Source organism: Fringilla coelebs, assembly GCF_963513975.1.
Source record: "Fringilla coelebs genome assembly, chromosome: 9".
Taxonomy (NCBI): domain Eukaryota; kingdom Metazoa; phylum Chordata; class Aves; order Passeriformes; family Fringillidae; genus Fringilla; species Fringilla coelebs.
Window position 1 is genome coordinate 14,313,675 of NC_140067.1, and position 19,941 is coordinate 14,333,615.

Here is a 19,941-nt window from a genome sequence, read left to right on the forward strand (position 1 = left end):
CAAATAAATCAGAGGATCAGTGTGTCCTTTCAGCTCTGGTCACAATGACCAGGAATATTTTTTAAATGAACAAAGATTTCATAAGCCATCAGTAAATATTTTATCTTTCAAGGTAAATGACGGCCAAATCTGAACAATTAAAAGCCGCAGAGACTCCTCCCAGCAAAGCAGGGGGAATGGGAGTGCAGGTCAGCTAGAACTTTTGCATTTCCTAAGGAGTCAATCCCCAAATGCAGCTGAACAGATGCAGGCTTGCAGGCAGCTTCCCCATGGAGTTACAGAGAGAGCCCAGGCACACATTCACACAGGTGCTCTCTCCTAGAAACCCCAGGGCCTGGAGGCAAGTGGAGATGCACAAAACACTCCTGGCCTGTTTAAAGAGCATGGTGAGCCACTGGGGCACTGACCAGACCCCTTCCTCCCACAAGGGTCACAGTCTTCCAAAGCCAGCTAGGTGACATCTGGATCAGCAGTAGAAGGCAAGAAAAATGCACAGGGGCTGCTGAGCTGAAGGATGTTTCTGAAGGAGCAACTCAAAGCCTATGGTGTATTGTGGTGCCTGAAGTCACACAGAAGCCATGAATCCCATTCAAATTCAACATCTCTGACATGCTGGTTAATCAGACACTTTATTTCCACTCCCACAACTCCTGTAGGGATATGATTAACTACACGAGCGTGCTTTGTGGCAAATGCTATTTTAACACCCACAAATTAACATTTATTTTCTATTTCAGAAGTTTCTACAGTCTTCCATCAGCAAGTGCTGTTCCTAGGTTGCCAGTCCCATAGGTCTTGACTTTTTCAGATTCCACATGGACTGTAAATCCATCTCAGGCTGTGTGAACTACTTTGGGAACTGCCACTCAGCTCACTGCAGAAGACACTTGAGGGATGAAGGGTGGACACTTGCAAGAAATGTCTCATTTCTCATGATTATCTATCTATCTCTCTATCTATCATCATGTTCAAGGGTACAAGCATGTTTTGTGCCTCGAGGGACAAGCTCTTTTATACAGTTGTAAATAATTTTTTATTAGTAAATATTTATTTAAAACAAACTTACCTTTTATGCTCACCAAATAGTTGTACATCTTGTACAACTTGAAACGTGAGTAAAGCCACAAACACTGACAGCTTGAAAACTACTACAACAAAATATGAAAACAAAATATATACCATGGGATCTTAGGTTTTCCTTACAGTGCAGCTTTGTAGGGCATAGTGAACATTAGATATCAGATGCATTTTCTGAAAGCAATAAATAAATTATTGGATAATCTGAACACTTCTTCTGAGGTCAACTTTTTGACACAACTATTTCATATCTTCTCGTCAACTTCTCCTGCAAATCAGAAAAAAATCTAAAACCAAGATGTCTTATAAGGCTTCACAGACAGCTTAGTGATAACTGCAAATTAAAAAAAAAAGCTGCACAATAATTAAGCTAATTCAATATGCACAGTATTGCCACTTTCCTTTCAAAAATAACCTGTTGGTATTGGTATTATCTACAAATATCAGTTGAAACCGACCAGCTGACCTGATTGAAACCTACCTGGACACAAAACAAGCCCGAGAAAATAAGTTAGAACATTGTCTGTTTTTTTTTTTGTCCTGCTACAAGTGAAGTAGCCTGCAGTGAAGCATGCCTGCAGAATCTGGTGGAAGCAGTTCTTCAAAGCAGGAAGACAGCTGCTTTGTAGGGAAAAGGTTCTCTTAAGAAAAATTTCCATTTACTAGGTTTTTTGCTATACAGTCTGTATTGCAGGAGCTATATATTGCATAGGCCTCAGCCACTGGGGATGAAAGGGAAAAAAATTAACAGCTCCAACATAATCCTGGAAAGCAAGTACTCAGACCTAATCAGACTGATACTTATGGTAAAAGCATGTTCATCAGACTGAAAAAGCAGCAATGAATATTGTATTTAAAGATTTTTGAGAAACACCACAGTTTAAGAGAACCACTCATCTTTTCAATACCATGCATGAGTAGCTAACAATAGCTGTACTGCCATCACTTGCTGAGAGTCTCTACTTGTTCCTTGAGAAGAGCACTCACTATATTATTTCAAATATACACCTATGTGAAGGGACACACCTGTATCACATTCCTGCAGGAAGTCTCCCCCTTTGCTCTTCAAATCTCTGGAGTGAAAAAGATCCTGCAGCTGCTTCTAACAGCTCTAAGTACCACAATGTCACCCTCTGCAGAATTCACATCATTATTAGCAGTAGTTTCAGATTTAAAATCTTCCCAGACACTGCATGTAGAGAAATCCAAAAACTCTAGCTATGGTTCACTTCTTTACACAGACAGGACCGAATCTGTACTCCAGACTTCCAGACCAAGCCTGAGGCCAGCTCAGGGCTCAACTGCAAACACCCTTCTAGCACAGTTAGTTCTTCCATGGAGACATTCACACATATTTCCACTTCTGTAAGATGGGTTACACAATTCTAAAGCAAAAAATTAGTACAAAACATTTTTTAATTGCTAATCACTCAATAGACAGAAACAGGAGTTTAAATGGGTTAGTTATTTTGTTCTTCAAGGCATTATTATCCTTAAAGTTACTTTAAGGAAAACCAGGCAGAAGAAGGAAGGCCCAATAAAGCAAACACAATTAACAGTCCCAGGAGGGCACCCACGAGCACACAATGGAACAGCAGCAGCCCCTGGTGGCATCTGGATCCTGCCTCAGCCATGGAGAGCTGCAGCCACTACTGGCTTGAACATAATCATGCTTGCAGGGTTCTGTTCTCCCTTAATATAAGAACTCTTAATATATTAAATTTTCACTTAAGTTTTTTTAAAGCGTATTTATTCTCCCACAAGTAAAATTCAGGCAAGAGCTGCCCAACACCTGGGAAATGTGAAACCAACAGGAACTGTACACTGCCACAAGGCAGTGAATGACATGACTCTGAACACCCATTTGTTGGGCAAGAACAGGAGAAACAGAAATATGCTGCTGTCTCTCCAACCTGACTACCCGTGCAGCAAGAAGCCCCCCAAGACAATAGCATTGGTGTTACCATTACATCCACTTCTGCTCCCTCACAGGTGCTACATGAAAACCACACAAGAATCATCCTCTGCAGTTCACATTGGTTATTACTTCATCTCAATGGACTGGATTCACTGCGGCAGAAATTGCAGCTTTTTACTTCAGTTTCTTTGAGAACTGCAGTTTCTTCTCCTCCCTGTATTATCCTACTGCTATTTTTCCAGAAAATCCAATCACTACACTCCATCCAACTCTGAAGTAAATGGGCAGAGCAGCAATATCATTCAGTGAAGGATTCTAAACTTGAGTTAATTTCCCACCTCTGACCCCAAGAAAGGCAGTTTAAGCTCAGACATCTTCCAAAAGGGCAATTACACAAGGATCAGAGCTATCCAAGTGATCACACATGCAGAGCTATATATGATCACATATACAAAAAACCCAACAAGAAAAGATGGATCTGTACTGGGCAAGGAAAATCACACACACTGAGTAAGGTGAAGGAGACCTTGAAACATCTTACCTCTAACTTGGCTATTTTTATTACGTTATAAACAAGAGACTTCCCCAAGGCTACACAAAAAATAACATTGTGGAGTCAAAACAAAACACCCAACAAAATACAAAACCAGCACCAGATTTGTATACATTGTATATAGCCCTATAAGCATGGTAGCTTAAAAGTTTACTGCACACAAATCATAGAACCAGGGTTTTTTAATATAGAATTACACGTTTATTGTTCACATTTGAAATACTTTGGTTCCTGACTGAACCACATTGAAAGTCCTAATGGAGGACTGAGTATCCTAGAAACTGAAACTGAGTATCACTAGAAAACAATTTAAAATGCCATGTAAAATAATAATCATGTATGCATGTGTCTCATTTCATGGTTTCTCAGCATAACCACTTGTTCTATTTACAAATATATAAAGATTTGCACTTTAAATCATTGAGATATCAAAGAGGTATTTTCAAATCACACAATAAATATAGAACCTGTTTTGTTAAAAATCTACAGTATACTGTACATTCAAGTCGAGGCAAAAAAGGATTTAATGCCAGTTGTACTTGAGACAAATGAATGTTTCCAATAATTAAACAACTTCTAAAAGTGCTATCTCTGCCTGTGATGAACAGTAACATTAGAATCCAGTATTTCATTACAGTCAAAGTTTCAGACCATTGCTTTATTCACAGAATTAGAGCTTCTGTTACTAGAAAAATATGAAAGCTTTTATATATTCTTAAATTTTCTTTCAAGAGTTGCAAGAAAGAGGCAAAAAATGATCTAAAAAATAAAAGCCATGTGCATACACATAGAAACACACCACAATTCAGATCACCACATAATCCTCCAGAAGAATGATCAAACTCACAGCATTCTGTTTCATTTAGAATGATAAGTTTATGAACAAGTCTCTAACAGAAATCCCAGCAGGCAACCCTAGAAGTCTAAGGAAGCTGTTCCATGTGCAAGTTTCTACATAGAGTGCCAAGTCCAGAGTCTTCCCATGACTTTGTGCATTCTTCAGTTTCTTCTTTGTCATCACTTTCCACCCACAGATTTGGCATGCAATCTGCAGCAGGTTTTTCTGATGCAACACTGGAAGCAGAAAAAGAAGTTACAATGCAAATAAATAATGCTTTGAATGGAAACAGGATTGTTTTTATGATATCATGTTCAATATCCTTGGTTATACACCAACCATAAGCTTTAGATTACACTGTGCTCTCCACAGAGTTCAGCACTCCACAAACCATCTACAGCACTGTTTCACAAACCTGTTTTGTGTAATACACTGGGATATCTGGCAAGGCTCTGATGAAAGAGTAGAACTCAATGCAGAGGGAGGTCTTCTTTGCTGAGATGCAGATCTCGCTAAACGAGTGTCTGTGTCGGAACCTAGGAGAGACACACAGCAGTTAAACTGCAGTCCACTGGAAATAAAGCAAGTCCTTCAAGGGTTTGTGTCCTCTGCTTTAAAGAAAAAAAAGCAAAAAACCACAAAGACCTTAAAGCAGAAGCTATAATAAAACTGTCATTGATATAGACCAGGGATAACATTTAAAATGCTATTGAATGAAGTTATGTTAAAATTAGGACTCTAAACTTGAAAATGCAGCATTTGCATATATAGCCACCACTACAAGTAGTCATATGAAGTCACTCAAGTGTAATTTCTCATTTTACAATTAATAAAGCTTTTTTATTCCTTAAATAAAGACCTTTCCAGCATGCACAGACATAACACCAACATGAAAACCTGCCAACTTGGCAGAATATAGAAAACAAAACCAAAATGAAGTTAGATGTCTTACTGCTTCCATGAAACTAACCATCACTCAAGTCAATGGAAAGACATGGCAAACTTAGCAGGTCCAGATCAATCCCTTCTCACATTTATATTTTAAAGCTTTTATATGAAGTGGAAAACCAGAATGATTACATGTTCTTCAGTATTTATGAAAGCACCTGAAAGTTATCTGCTGGGCTGTCAGGTATTTGATATTCACCAGATTGTTTCACAAATATAAAATCACTATGTAAGTAATTATCAGGAAGGGAGTCACAATTCCCTCTTTCAAAGGAAATTTTGAACCATCAGTTGCCCTGATATGCAGAGGCATACAGACATATGGTAAAATTTTTCTTGAGACCTTTTGGTTTTTTAATTGTTTTGTTCATAGTTGTGACCTCTAGTTGAAAGGAAGAGAAAGAAACTGTGCAAGAACATAATCTGAACCAAATACTTGCTTTTTAACAAGGCACTTGGAGTTGTCACATTTTCAGACTTGCAATCAGCAGTCATACTTAAGAACTGGTGCTTCAGCCATGCTCCTCTATCTTCTTCAAATGCCTTTCTCTAAGAAAAAAAATGACAATTTACACTTATGACAACAGGAAAAAACCTAGTCCACAATAAATTGATGCTATTCTGTTTCAGAAAGCCAAGGCTGTAGCATGTCCACGTCACCAAGGAGAGCCAGCAGCCTAACACAGCAAACACTGCCTGTGAGCAAGCTTTTGAGCCCTGAGGATTGGCTGAGGAGGCACTCACAGCCAGTTCCACAGAGGTCAGAGTAATCCTTTCACTTTACTGCTCTACGCTCCAGTGACACCATCTCCTGTGCCCCCATCCCCCCAGAGCAGCATTACCTCTTGGAGCAGCCCTCATCCAAGGCAGCTACCAGGAATGATTACTTCTTAAACATTCTAAACAGGGAAAAATTACACTGAAAATAGCCCTGACTGCTTCTGTCTAAAACTGGGGCAAGAAAACAAACAGGTTGTTTCCCTTTCCAGCCCCTCTAAGCCCAGAAAAAGAAAATAATGCCTAACAGGCAACCTCCAAGAGATCCAATGGCTCTGGAATCAAGCAACAAGCTATTTCATCTCCAAAAACCATCAGTGGAACAGGATGCTCCTATTCTGTGTCAGTAGAAAAACAGAGGAAGCTGCACTCCAACGCAAACTTTCACAAACACCTACAAAGCTCACAGCATTGCTTCTCATTTCATACCTCAGCATTCTGACAAGCTGAAGCACGAGCAGTTATGCTGCAATGTAGTCCTAAACATTTCCAGACAAACAATTATGGTTTATTATCACTCATTACTTTTAAAGCTGAATTCAATGTGCAACATAAAAATAACTAACTCACTAAAACGCAAATAAAATTAAATTACTCATAATTTGTATTTGTTACCATGTGAACTACTGCTATCCCAGTAGCTTAATTAAAACCTAGAGTATTTTATATTCTGGGTCAGACAGGTTGGCCAGTTAGCTCTGTATTCTGTCTCCAACAATGGCCACAAGAGATGCTATTTATGAGCACGGTCCCTTTCTGCAGTGCATTCCCTCACAGGCTCCAATCCAAAAGCCATTTGATTACAGATACTGAAAGGCAACCCCTTGTGCCCTATTTTTGTCTGTCAGTGTGCTGCCCATAAGTTCAGGCAAGCGCTTTTTGAACTTGATGGTACGCATTGCCTTTACAATCTCCTTCAAAAAAATCCAGAAGTCAACTACCCAACTATTAAAAAAGTTACCTTTTGGGTATGTTTTTGATTTCATCTCAAAATTAAGAGTCCCCTCTAGTCCAAGTCTTAAGGGATTTGGTGAACAACAGTAGGGCTCTCATCTGTTCAAACTGAATCCACAGCTTTATAAATTTTAATCACATCCCACTCCAACTTTCTGCTCTGCACATCAAAACAAGCTGTTCTGCAAGCAATAAAGTCCATTTCTTTTTTCCTGTCATACCTGTACCATCCTAGTTCCACAATTGCATCATGATGACCTCTCCCTGACAAACTTGTAAGCCCCTTCACATTTTTGACCCAAACTATGGGCTAGACCAGAGGACATGCGCTAGAGCTCGTTCACAGACACATCTACCCTGACTGCCAGTATCTTTCTGACTTGAACTGGCTTACTGCCCAGCTTAACTACAAAACCAGAACAGATAATGACCCTACTAAGGGAAGCATAGTAATTACTTGGTGTTTTTGCAAAAGTCCCTGGTTTTCACCAAATCTTAGAAATCAAGTACCTTTGAGATATAACCCTGAGGCCAAATTTGACTGAAATTTGCATAGGCCTTACTTTTGTAGGAAACCAAACTTTACAAGTATCCAAAGGATTTAGTTAATAAATTTTGGAAGCACTTAAGATATTTCAAAACCTGAAACAAAAATGGTTTGGTTCCAGTTGCAGAAACTGTATTTTCCAATACACACAAAAAACCTGGCTTTTTCAATTGCAAAGAGAATGATCTTCCAGGACAACTAAGGATCTGTTTTATACAGTATGGCAATGATCCTTCTCTATGGACATCAGAAACAGATATTGCTGGATGGCTGCACTTTGTCACATATAAAAGAAACACTTGTAATTCATCTTCCATAAGAGCTCCCTTTCCCAATACCTCAAGTCCTAATCTAATAGCAGCTTCTGTAAAACTTTTTCGTTCCTTCTCAAAATTCCTTTTTTGCTCTCGAAATAGTCTCCATTCTTCCTGAAGACGCTCTCTTTCTTCCAACAAATAGCAGTCTTGTAGTAACAGAGTGGTGTCATCATCACATGTAAGCTGTTGCTGTAGATATAAAGCAACAAAAGACAAATGTTAATTTGGGAGAGACTTAAGAGGTACGGTATTTCCACAGTTTCAGTTTTATCAGAAAAATGGATGAAGTTTAATATGGAAACAATGTATAGATATCAGTTTGGTGGATAGTGGGGGCAGATTTCAGATAGCAATCAAAATGTCCCTGTTCAGACAGCCTCACCTTTGTTTAGCCTCCAAAATTATTCCTTCCAGGAGTAAAAAGCCCTTACATTATTAACCAAGCCACTAGCACAGTTATACTCAGACCACCCACTAAGCTGTTTTCTTTTAAAAGCACAATCAAGGAATGGAGCAAGGCTCAGAGGCAACAGAGGCAAGGCAAGAAGAGTGGAACGTTAAATAAAATACACTTGGATTCAATTGAGAAAAACAAGAAAAAAATACAGCCTACTACCTGTAAGAGCTGTTGCTGAGTTCTGATCATTTCTTTACATTGCTGAATCTCTAACTCTAACTTTCCAGTTTCCTGCTCATGGTCTTCTCTCGAAATGACATCTTTTTCATTCAAAGCTCCTGAATGTCCACGTGACACTAAGGGAGAAAAAAAGCATCTTTAAAAGTTATAAAAACCCCAACGCCTCATATCAGAGACACCTTGGAAGGTTTCAGACTCTTTGTGTCAGCGTGAAAGACAGATACACAGTGTACACAAAAGCAGTTCTTTCAGAGACAAGAGCTCCAAAATTGGTGCTACACTAGTAATTAAATCCATCAAATCCAGTTGGGGAAAAAAAACCAAAACACAATGAAAACATGGCTGTTTCACATCCCAAGGTAAACCAACCATCTACACTGCAGCAATCCTCGCTTGTTTCAGCGGTCATTTAAAAGAAAACTCAAGAAAACTAAAGATTTTTTTTTTCACTGACATGCTGTTGAGCCCATTCTTCTGAGCCCATTTTTGAAGGGCTTATGGGCTCATAAAAATATAACAGTAACTATATTTATCACAGATATAAAAAGAAAGCTTTTTCCTTCAAGTCCTGTGAAGGAGAAATGGAGCTAACAAACACTGGGTGCATGTTTTGATTCCAGTAAGGGAATGAATTACAGAAATGGTTGCATTTTGTACAATTACACACTGGCTTATTTAGCTCAATGCATAGCTAAATCACAATGATTGTAATAAGACAAGTTTTGGTCCCCTAAAGCCAGCATTTGAACATTAATAGAATCCCAAAAGGCTATACTGTGGCCACCTCTATAAACCAAAAAAACCTGGATGACTCCAAAAAAAGAGCAAACAATTGCAACATTTTTCCTGATGCTTATTTTTCATTTAGTTACACCAAATAAAGTATTACAAGCATTCTTGAAATCCTTTTTAGGGTGTAAACATACTCTCAAAGGCCATCTGCTGTTTTATTTGCAACTGCATGCATGACCTTCTCAGCCTTACTCTTGACAGCAAACATCCCTGTGGTGGTGGCTGCATTTACTTGCATGGAAAAATAATACTAGGAAAGAATTTTATATATTTTTAGCTGTCTTAATGCTGTTTAACAGCTGGAAATGAGGAGAGTCCAGCACCATACCATCAGTGGGTTTGTTTTAGAATGCCACAAGAAGTCCCAGAGTTTGTGGCAAGACCAGGCTCTTTAGAGGGAATTACATATTTTGCATCCAATTATTTCAAAGTGCCACATCTGCATCACCTTTTCTAAAATGTATTTTATATGTACACATAATGCACAGTTAAACACCAACCTTGGTTATCCAGCTTTTCAACGTGATTTTTCAGCATTCGCCACTGCTTTCTAATGCTATTGGTAAGCTGTTCTCGCACAGTTTCACAAGATAATTCCCACATATTCTCTTTATTTAATTCTCCAATATCTTCCTCCTGGTCTGACAGCACCTGTACAAGCAGAAATTAGAAGCTGCACACCATTTCACCCCTCCAAATATGTTTATTTGTTTATATAAATATGTGCATAGATTCAAATTTACTGAAGAGAAAGAAAACCCTTACATAAAGATTTTTCCACCCAGGGAAATTTGACTCTCAGGGAGTTCAGCTCCCTGGCAGCATAATGCTGAGGTGGCAAGTGACCAGGCAGATTCCAGAAGGCCACCACAGGGACTGTGGGTCAGCTAGCAAGGCTCAGTCACTCACATCTTCAACCCAGACAGGCTCAGACTGCTGAGCTCTGCTGCCAGACTTGGGCAGCAGCTGCCCCAGTATGGGGGCAAGTCATTCAGTCCAGGAGAGTACTCACACCTTACAAAGAAGGTGTGAGAGAACCTACATGGCTGCTCTACACAGCCATGGCAGTAAACTGCTCAATAAAAACATCCTGTATAAAGAAATACTTAAAGTCTGGAAACAAACAAACAAAACCCCTAGGCATCCAAAATCCAGTATTTTGTGTTGCAATATAGAATTACATACCAGTAGCTGCTGCATTTACATTCATTCAAAGAAGATTTTCAAGCTTTTAATTTACTTACTGGAAAAAATACACTGTATATTGTTCACAGAGAGAAGAATATTTACATTTATATTGGATGAATTTCACACAAAGCACACGATGTGCAATCCATTGCAAGTCTCAGAAGAAGTTTACTTTCTTTTTAGTAACTATCAAATTATTTCAGCACTATACCAAACTACTGTGGAGATTAAATTTTAACTGAAGAATACTTACCAGCCCATCTTCAGATCTTTCTTTAGGTTTTTGTTTCTGTGGTGGAAGAAGCGAAATAATATCTTTCTTCATTTGCTGAAGAACTTTCTTTAGCTCAGTATTTTCCAGTAAAAGCTGTTTTTGGCGCTGTTCATAATCACTTAACAGCACTTTGTACATTTCTTCTTCATTTCTAGAAGAAATAATCTTACAGTAACAACATACCAGCCCTCAGACATGCTTCAATTAATGTTGTTCTAAGACAACTACCTGGCTTCTGTCTTATCAGTCCTCCATGCACCTCTCTTCCCATCAGCTCTACCAACATAATTTAGAACTTCCATAGCTACAAATGAAAAGGATATTTCAAAGTGTGAAACAATATGCAAATAGATAAAGATTTAGATGACATTGCATTTATATGTAGTTATTATAAAAAGATCATATTACTCAAATATCCCCCTCAAACTTCAGACTCATTAAATCACATGGCTCTGCTTAAAGCAAAAATAACACAGTCAAAGGAAAAAAGATAAGTCTTGGAGTTTTGATACTCAGAAGGATATATTCTCATCCTGTCTTATCTTTTAAATGCATTTTTAATGACACCTTCATCCCTATTTTAACCTTTATATCAATGTATCAAATCTATGCTCATTCTGGCAATAATGGCAGTTTTATCTCCTGTTTAGGGTAAGGAACTTATTAATGTTTTTTAAGGTATTCCTCAAAACTTCTGTCCACATTTGAATACAAACAAAATCAAAAAACCCCAACCATATCAACAATAGAAATCTAAACCAAATATAAGACTACAGATTGGTGGTCCAAGCTAGTTAGCTATCAAGCAAACAGTAACTAGTTTTAAACCCTTTCTATTTTTACCTCACTGATACTTGAACTAGTACTAGCCACCAGAAGTCAAGAGTGTTTAAGTTTTGCTGACCTCAGGGTGAAGTTCCTAGAGCTTACTGAAATGATATCTAAAGATTTTCTGCAGCCAAAATAGGTGACCCTTCTACTGTGTCCTAACCTGGCTTGGCTTAAGCACAAGGACTCACAGAAAACTAAGTAAGCAGAGAACCATCCTGGCAACAACAGGAATAGTTTTCTTCAGATTTAGTGAATTCAATGAGCTTACTAAAACATTCGCTACAGCTGGCAAACAGCTGAGTTTGGGAGCAGCAGGTGGACAAGAGCCAGACTTCCCTTCCACTGGAGATATATTATATAAATACTTTCAGGCCAGATCTTTGAACCAAAAGGTCCATTTTTTTTTAATACCCAACAAAAATACCCATTTTCATGGTTACCCATGTATTTATGGTAAACAGCACTGATGAATGTCTTGAACACAATTTTTGGGCAGTACAACATACAAGTAGTCATGATAAAGGAGATCTGGTTTGTCCTCATTTCACACAGTACAGGATGGTACATCTGCCTTGTGTTACCTCCTCTCAAACCTCTCACTACTTGTGCTGACCACAAGCAGAGTATCTCCAGAGTAAAAGCTCATGCAGCATGCCTTCCTGATGGCAACTGCTTGGAACAAGACAGTCTTTATGACATTATCCAAAATTGTGTGATAGCAACAGTAGCAAGAAAATAGAGGAGAGATGGCTCTAGCATAGGCACTGATTCCTATGGAAACCTAGGAATACATTTTCCTTAGTAAGGAAAAAAAACAACCCCAAAAAACAATCCCACCTCATTATGTAAAGATCAGCATTTGGTTTATGCTTGGTAAGGAATCTCATGGAACACAATGCAGAAAAGTCTTACACAGTCAGTTAACATGAAATATTGCATCTTTTCTTTAACATTCTAACATCCAAATAAAATCTGCAAGAGGGCCACACTGCCCTTAATGATAAGAATGCTTAAAAGTGGCTCTGGTTAACATACAGAATATGCTAATTTTGCTGTGGTAAAATTCAAAGAGCTACTTACCTAACTTTTTGTCTTTTTTATTCATGACTAACTGATGTAAACGCTCCTTTAATTTGTTATATTCTCTCTCTTTCCTCTTCATATCATGATTGTATTGTGTAGCTCTACTTGAAATTACGTTCTGTAACTTCTGAACCTAAAAGCAATGCCACAAAAGGCTGTTTCTTACACTAAAGTATAAACATACATTTCTTCAGAAAACCAAAACACGAGGCAAAACAAAACTTCTATTAAACTGTTTTTCTGGTGAAAGGAAGCGACAAAAGGAATCAGAAGAGCTCCCCCACCCCATGGATTCTGATCTCAGATTTCTCAGGAGAGGTAATTTCTTTTCAGCAGAAACCCATATCATAAACAGCAGATTATAATACTATAATTCCTCTGAAGTACAACTGAATTCATGTTCTGATAAGTCACATAAGCTTTAATGCCCTTATTGAACAGAGCAGGGAAAGATGTATCTTTACTTTCAGTAATTCATGTTCAGGATTGAGGTTTATTCCAATCCTAAAGCATGCATATTAGGCTTTACACTAAAAAATAAACTCCTCTTCCTTGGGGCAGCAGGACATTGAAAGACAGACTATTCCATTTGTCTAAAAGAACATTAAAACATCATAAAGCAAGTTTTTGATATGTACTATCAATTCCTAGGGTTGTATTGTTTGGGTTTTTTTAGTTTTATGATTAAACCTTACAAACATACAGCACATTCAATATTTTAAGCTGGAACTCCAAGAAGTGCACTATGAACAGTTAGTACTGTTATTCCCAACTGTATGAACATGTTTATGAACACAGAACATTCACAGAAACTTAGAGGAGCCACATTCACAAAAACATAGGAGCCATGTGAAGTACAATGCTAAGGAAGGAGCATAAAGGAAACAAATGCCAAACTAAGAAATGTCATGGATGTCAAAGTGTTTTCTGGTCTTAATTGTTTCAAGATATTTAAGTTTAATGAGATGGTGTTTTTGAGCTGGGTTTCCCCCCCACCTCCCTCCTTATCGGTCTTTTGCTCCCCTCTAAAATATAATAAGAAAACCCCACAAGCCTCTAGACACAAATGTTTAAGTGACTGAATCCTGTTGCTCCTCCTACTTTTTTATATATCTGAACATTCTAAGATAAAGCTGTACAGAAAATCCCAGAAAACTGCACATCTGCATTTCTGCAGTACTCTCTACTATTGTTGTAACTTGGACCTATCCCATATAGAACCTATTTATCCATATGCAACATGCCAGTCGACTTGAGAGACAACATTTACCAAACAAAAAACCACATTCAAAATGAGCAATTACAAGACTCCGTGCATAAAAAATATTCTTCAATATCTATATAATGACTTGTGTTAATGTACAAAACAACTCACTTCATCCTTTTCATTTTTAAGTAACTGGTGCAAATTTCTGTTCTTGCTTTGCAGTTGTCTGTCTCTTTCCTGAAGCCCAACTATTTCCCTTTTAGATAATTCCAACTGTTCCTAGAAAAAGTGTTGATAGTTCAGTATCAATAAGAATTAAAAGCATAAGATTTAAAAAAACCCCAACCAACCAAAACAAATAAGCCACGTTAACCAAACTTCCAAACCACCTCACATGAGATATGGCTTGGTATTTAACAGATATTTTTTACAGTTAGGACTTCTTCATTAAGTCAGGATTCTGTAAGCATATCTGTACTGTGAGTGAGGTGGATATTAAGCAACCTGTATGAATTTGGAATTACAATTTTACTGGAGCATTTCTGTTGAATAATTAAGGGTACAATTAACACAGATATACAGACTGTGACCATAACAATGCAAATGGAACATTTCACATATACAGAGAAGGCTAGACAGATGATGTCATTACTACAGACAATGCAAAACTAGCATCTTTAAAAAAGTTTTGTCCATGAATGAGACTCAGACCTAAAATTGGCAGCTTAAATGACAAGCCAAATACAAACTTTTCCTTCATATGAATACTGAGGTACAAATGTGTAGATATATTTAAGCAACAAGAACTTCTAAACACACCACAGTGAAATACAGGTAACACAACAGTGGAAGTCAACAGGATTGCTGTATGGTAGCTCAAAGAATCCACATGAGAAACCTCACAAGCTGACAGCCAATTAGATGCCCTGGGATTCATGCAGTAAGAAGATTTCCCTCTCTCCCCTTACAGCTATTCATCTAGGGAAAGCAACTAGAGTGTTCTAGAACCTAACATTTTACAGTGTTTGTATAAAAATCAGTGCAGTTACAGATTACTTTTCATCTGTAATCAAAATCCCTCTACATAAAGGACCAATCTCAGCAAGAGGGCTACTACAATTTTGAAAATCTACAGCAGTATTTTTCAAGGAGACAGTGCTGACCAGCCCAAGTGAAAAGCAAACCTAAAAAAGCACTGAATCATGCACTGGAATATTTTCTCTTTTTTTATATTTTATTTCTTGACAGAATTAAGAGAAAGTCAAGTCTTTTCTAATATGACTGCACATACAAGTGCACCCAGGAACTTCCGATATATCAGCTGCTCCACAGGGACTGGCCTTGAGCATGTGTTTATCCTGTGATAAAATGAAGCTTAGTAACTCATGGTTTGACAACAGCTTCTGAGCAATTCTTACAAAGACACTTTGTAGTTGGATGTTCGAGGCATCCAACAACAAAAAAAAATCACATGGAAAAAGCTAATGATATGGAAAAAGACTAAAAAACCCCACACTAGAAGAGTTATGTGTGCTTTTACTTGCTACAATTACATTGGGAATTTATCTTTAAGAGCTGGGCATACCCTTTTGAGCAATACTAAATGATAGGAACTGAAGTATTTAATGTTTTCACCCAAAGTGTACATTAACAATTCAAACAGTCTGCCCCCTTCCTTGATTAAAGGAGGCAAAAATTCCAAGTAATTAGAAGTTCTCTTGTTAGCTCATATTTCATTAACTTTAAGGCATTTTTATTTGGAAAAAAAGACTTCCAAAATCCCCAAAATACACATGAAAATACAACTGTAAATTAGTACTGGCTAGGAAAAAAAAAAAACAAAAAAAGAAGAGCTGCATAATTTTAGTAGAATGATCTTGTTTTCTACCTTTAACTTAGAATAGCAGTTCTGCAAGTGATCCATATCACTTCCCAGTTTCAGATGCTGTATTTCTATTTCTTCCTGAGCTCGAAGGTTCTTGTGCTGCAGTACAAGCAATTCATTCATACAATTTACCATAGATATTAAATCTAATTCTTTTCCTTTGGACTCCGCATAAATAGAGGGAAACCCCATTGTTGTTAATTCCTGGTAAAAGACAAGGGGAGAGAGGGGGGCAAATGAGATTAATAACTGGATCAATCTCCCTCCATTCTCCAAAAGACAGAAACAGTATCAGGTGAAATCCTGTATGAAGGGAGAAAATGTGACTCTTACTTCCCATCAACTTCAGCTTCTGGGCACTGAGGAAGAAGCCTTCTTAATCCAATCAATCTTTTTTACTACAATTGATTGTGTGCAGGTGACAATCTCTAATAAACAGAAAGATCTGGCTTACCCTGTCAATATAGGATATACTCTGTTCAATATTCTCTTCTGTGCAGAAGGCACTGAAAAAGCTGTGCATGCTTTTGGATGAAGGCAGTGACAAGCGTAGCACTTCTGAGCTCATGCTTGTAGGAGATTTCCTTTCTGAGGTATATGGAAATTTATTTTTGCTATCTAAAAGTTAAACATTAAGAAGAAATCAGCTATTATTTTAACACATCATAAAATCAAACCCTTATGTATTCAAGTTATTATTTACAGAAATTTAGATTCTAGAACTGAGAATTTGATCTAGAAGGACATTAAACAATTCACAAGATACATATAAAACAGAAACTTCCACTGAAGATTTAGACTCAATACCACTTTAAATTGTTGTACCTTTCAAATTTTACTCATCCACCAAGAAAAAACTAAGCACACTTCCTTTTTATTGACTAACTACAACACAGGTGCAAGAAATGGCCATTCAGTAACATTCTTATAGAATGTATGGTATTATTGTACTTATTAACTGTATGCTGTAATTTACTCTTCCACTAGGCAGAAACAGGCAAGAAAATATTTACTCCTTTAACAAATTTGTAACCGATTTATAAAGTAAAAGAATATAGAACAAGTAAAGAAATCTTTGAAAACACAAGATACATTGATAGGCGTGATTATAAAAAATAAAATGTGACTGCAAGTTCTTAACCTTTCCATACATGTGCAAGTACAGTATTTTACATTAGCATTTCTGTAAGGACTCAAACCAAGACAAAGCACTGTTTGTATTATTTACCATGCTGCTCAAATATGTCATGCACAGAACTCCAGTCTCTCTCTAGCTGCTATAACATTGCTGGTAAAATCAGCAAATCAACTAAATTCCGAATATTCCCAGTTTACCTGATGACAGCAGCGGCACAGTAATAGTCCTCCAATCTCCCATAGCAACAGAGACAGGCTGGGTACCTGAGCAACTGGTTCAGCAGCAAAGTATTCAGTACAATTGCTGGCAACGTGTGTTACGTAGGCATCTCCTAAAATAGCAAGAGCATTTTAGATTAACAAAAGCAGCTAATACAGCTAGAAGGTTAAAGAAGGCACAGGAGAGTGACTACTGAACTTGAACCACGTGAAAGTTTTCTACTTCTTTTCACTAAATCTGAAACACAATAAGCACAGCAAATAGTACACTGTAAAATGATGCATCTATCTATATTTATCCTTAACTGTCATGTAAACCCTTAACGAAAGCCAAAATGCTATGCACACATGAAAATTAAGACTCTTAGAAAATTAGCTGTTTCTGTTGATGTACATCAGAAAAAACAGAGCAAGACAAATATTTTTCCTGCCATATATAACCAGGAAGCAATTTCATTACTGCAAACTTACATGAGGTTTTAACACGTCTGCCCAAATGGGATTGTTACTTAAAGAGACATATTACAAAGGCTTCAGAGAGGATATACTGGCAGAGGGCAAAAGAAATTTGAAGAAATATTTAACCTTTTAAATTAACTTACATATTTATTAATATTGCCTTTCCCTAGCAAGTTGCTTGCTTCTTTGCAGAAACCCCAAAAGTGTTGAAGGAAACAAACAGGAGAAGCCTTACCCTATTGGCACAGGCTCAGTACAGCACTGTCCCTCTGGAAACCAAAGGGAAGCCACCCACTCTAAAGAAAGAACAAATTGACTGTCCCCTCACCCCACCTCCACCACACAGTAAGAAGGCACATAATAGCATTAATTATCTCTCACTGCTGGAAACTTTAAATCCAGCTCGGATGCTAAAGATTTGGAGAGCACAACCCATCAGCTGTTAGGGGAACAATGATACTTCAGGGAAACAAACTTTCCACCTGACAGAAAAGAAGGCCCCTTTGTTTCAACCAATACTTTGGAACAAAGTCTAAAGTCTGTTTTAGATGCATTCAGTAGATTTTAGAGCACAGCGATGTTCTTCCCTAATCCCTTGCTAATATTCCAATAAACACACTTTGGCTAAGCAACTTCTAAATTTCTGACACCAAAACATTGTAGTTTTATCACTGTGGAAAAAATATCATTTGGGTGGGGACAGAGGGGAAGGGATGGGGGGAGTGTTTTGTTAGCCCTAAGGTCTCTTGAGAACACAAAGACAGTAAAAATCCTTATCAAATGACAAAACACAAAGTACAGTGTCCCAAGAAACACCAAGTTTTTAAGAGACCATACTGGTGCACAGTCATGTTACAGAATGCTCAGCACTAAAAAAAACTTGCAAATAATTATCCAGCTGGATGGATATTTCTTCCTAGGTTCATAAACATACATGGGAAAAAAGGTTAACAGTTATTCCTCACATGTGCTGTAATTTAGTAGCTCCTGAAAACTTTCAGATCAGAGAGTACACACAAGACAGCAAGAAAAGAGTCAATGTAATGATCTAGTTGCTCTAGTTGCTGTTCTTGTTAAAGAAATGGTTTGTTCTGCTTTCTCTCTATACTTGATTTATGCAGATTTTTCAAATTTTTTACCCCCATAAAAGCAAGATGCTCACAAATTAAGTAGACAACAGTGCCTTTAAAGCAAAATTCAGAGTCAGTAAGTATTAAGAGAGCACACTTCTTACATTCTACTTTTCTTCTGCTGGATCCATCAGAGAAATGCATGAACACAAGAGAAAAAGGCAGCAAATTCAGGCACAAGTAAGTTTTCATTACTGACATCACAACCCTGCAATCTTAGAACATTTTTCAAAAGATTATTAAGAACCTTAAGATACAAATTCCATCAAGGACTGTTGGAAAGTCCACAAAAATACTTCTCATTTTAGATATGCCGCTACTTCCAAACAAACTGGCTTTTATTCTTTAATAGACTGCGCCCACACTCCCTGAACACACAGCATTATCAACCCCCAGGTCTCTCTGCACTGACAGCACTATTCTGACACAGCATCTGTCACCCTAAACAATGTCTGACTGGAAGCAGCACTAATCCAGGTGTAGGAAGGCAATGATTCTCTGAATTTGCACCCTGCAAGTCAGAAGCAGATTCATTCAGAGCAGATGCTCTAGCAACACTACCCTGTGCACAGGGATTTGTGAGAGTTAATTCCCTACCAGGTTCAATGACCTGCCCAAAATGACCACCCACTGCTTTCTAGAGGCAATTGCCCCCATTGGCAGTGTCGCTTCCTCTCCCAAGCAAGAAATTCCTGGAGGCCAAGACACAGATGGATTGGGCAAAAATGAGTCTCTGAGACCCAACTTCCAAAGTGGGAATACAACAGCAGAGCCATCTCACTGAAAAAAAAAAAAAATCTTGCATCTAACAAAAAGACCCCAGCATACACCCCACTAAAATCACAGAGGGTTTGACTACACCAAGGAAGTAGAAATGAAACCAAGGCATTTAAGTGCTAGTTGGAACAAGTGAAGTACAAAAACCCCAAGGAACTTTAAAAAAAAGCACTGTCATGGTAATAACATACCAGAACTTCTTTGAAAGCCACCTTGGGAATTTCTGGACAAAAAAACCCACAGAAGTATTTCCAGAAACTTCTAGATAAGTCATTAATAAATACATCTTTCTTTTCAAGAACACAACTAAAGCTCAAAATCAGTATATTTCATACGTTCAAAGAGCTGAAAGAAGCTGTTCATAAAATTACTGGCTCGTGTTTTGGGGGACAG

The 19,941-nt window shown here is 37.8% G+C and overlaps 1 protein-coding gene across 1 annotated transcript; it reads right to left on the reverse strand.

The window, feature by feature from the left end:
* Positions 1-4,128: 4,128 nt before the first annotated feature.
* On the reverse strand, positions 4,129-17,204 carry SSX2IP (SSX family member 2 interacting protein; the record flags this gene model as incomplete). Its single annotated transcript, XM_084211123.1, has 13 exons — positions 4,129-4,622; positions 4,802-4,922; positions 5,742-5,883; positions 7,951-8,118; positions 8,546-8,682; positions 9,859-10,009; positions 10,800-10,971; positions 11,049-11,124; positions 12,732-12,867; positions 14,110-14,220; positions 15,830-16,030; positions 16,281-16,444; positions 17,162-17,204. 13 exons carry the CDS (start codon positions 17,202-17,204, stop codon positions 4,472-4,474), a joined length of 1,773 nt encoding a protein of 590 aa, XP_084067249.1. The 3' UTR covers positions 4,129-4,471.
* Positions 17,205-19,941: the final 2,737 nt, after the last annotated feature.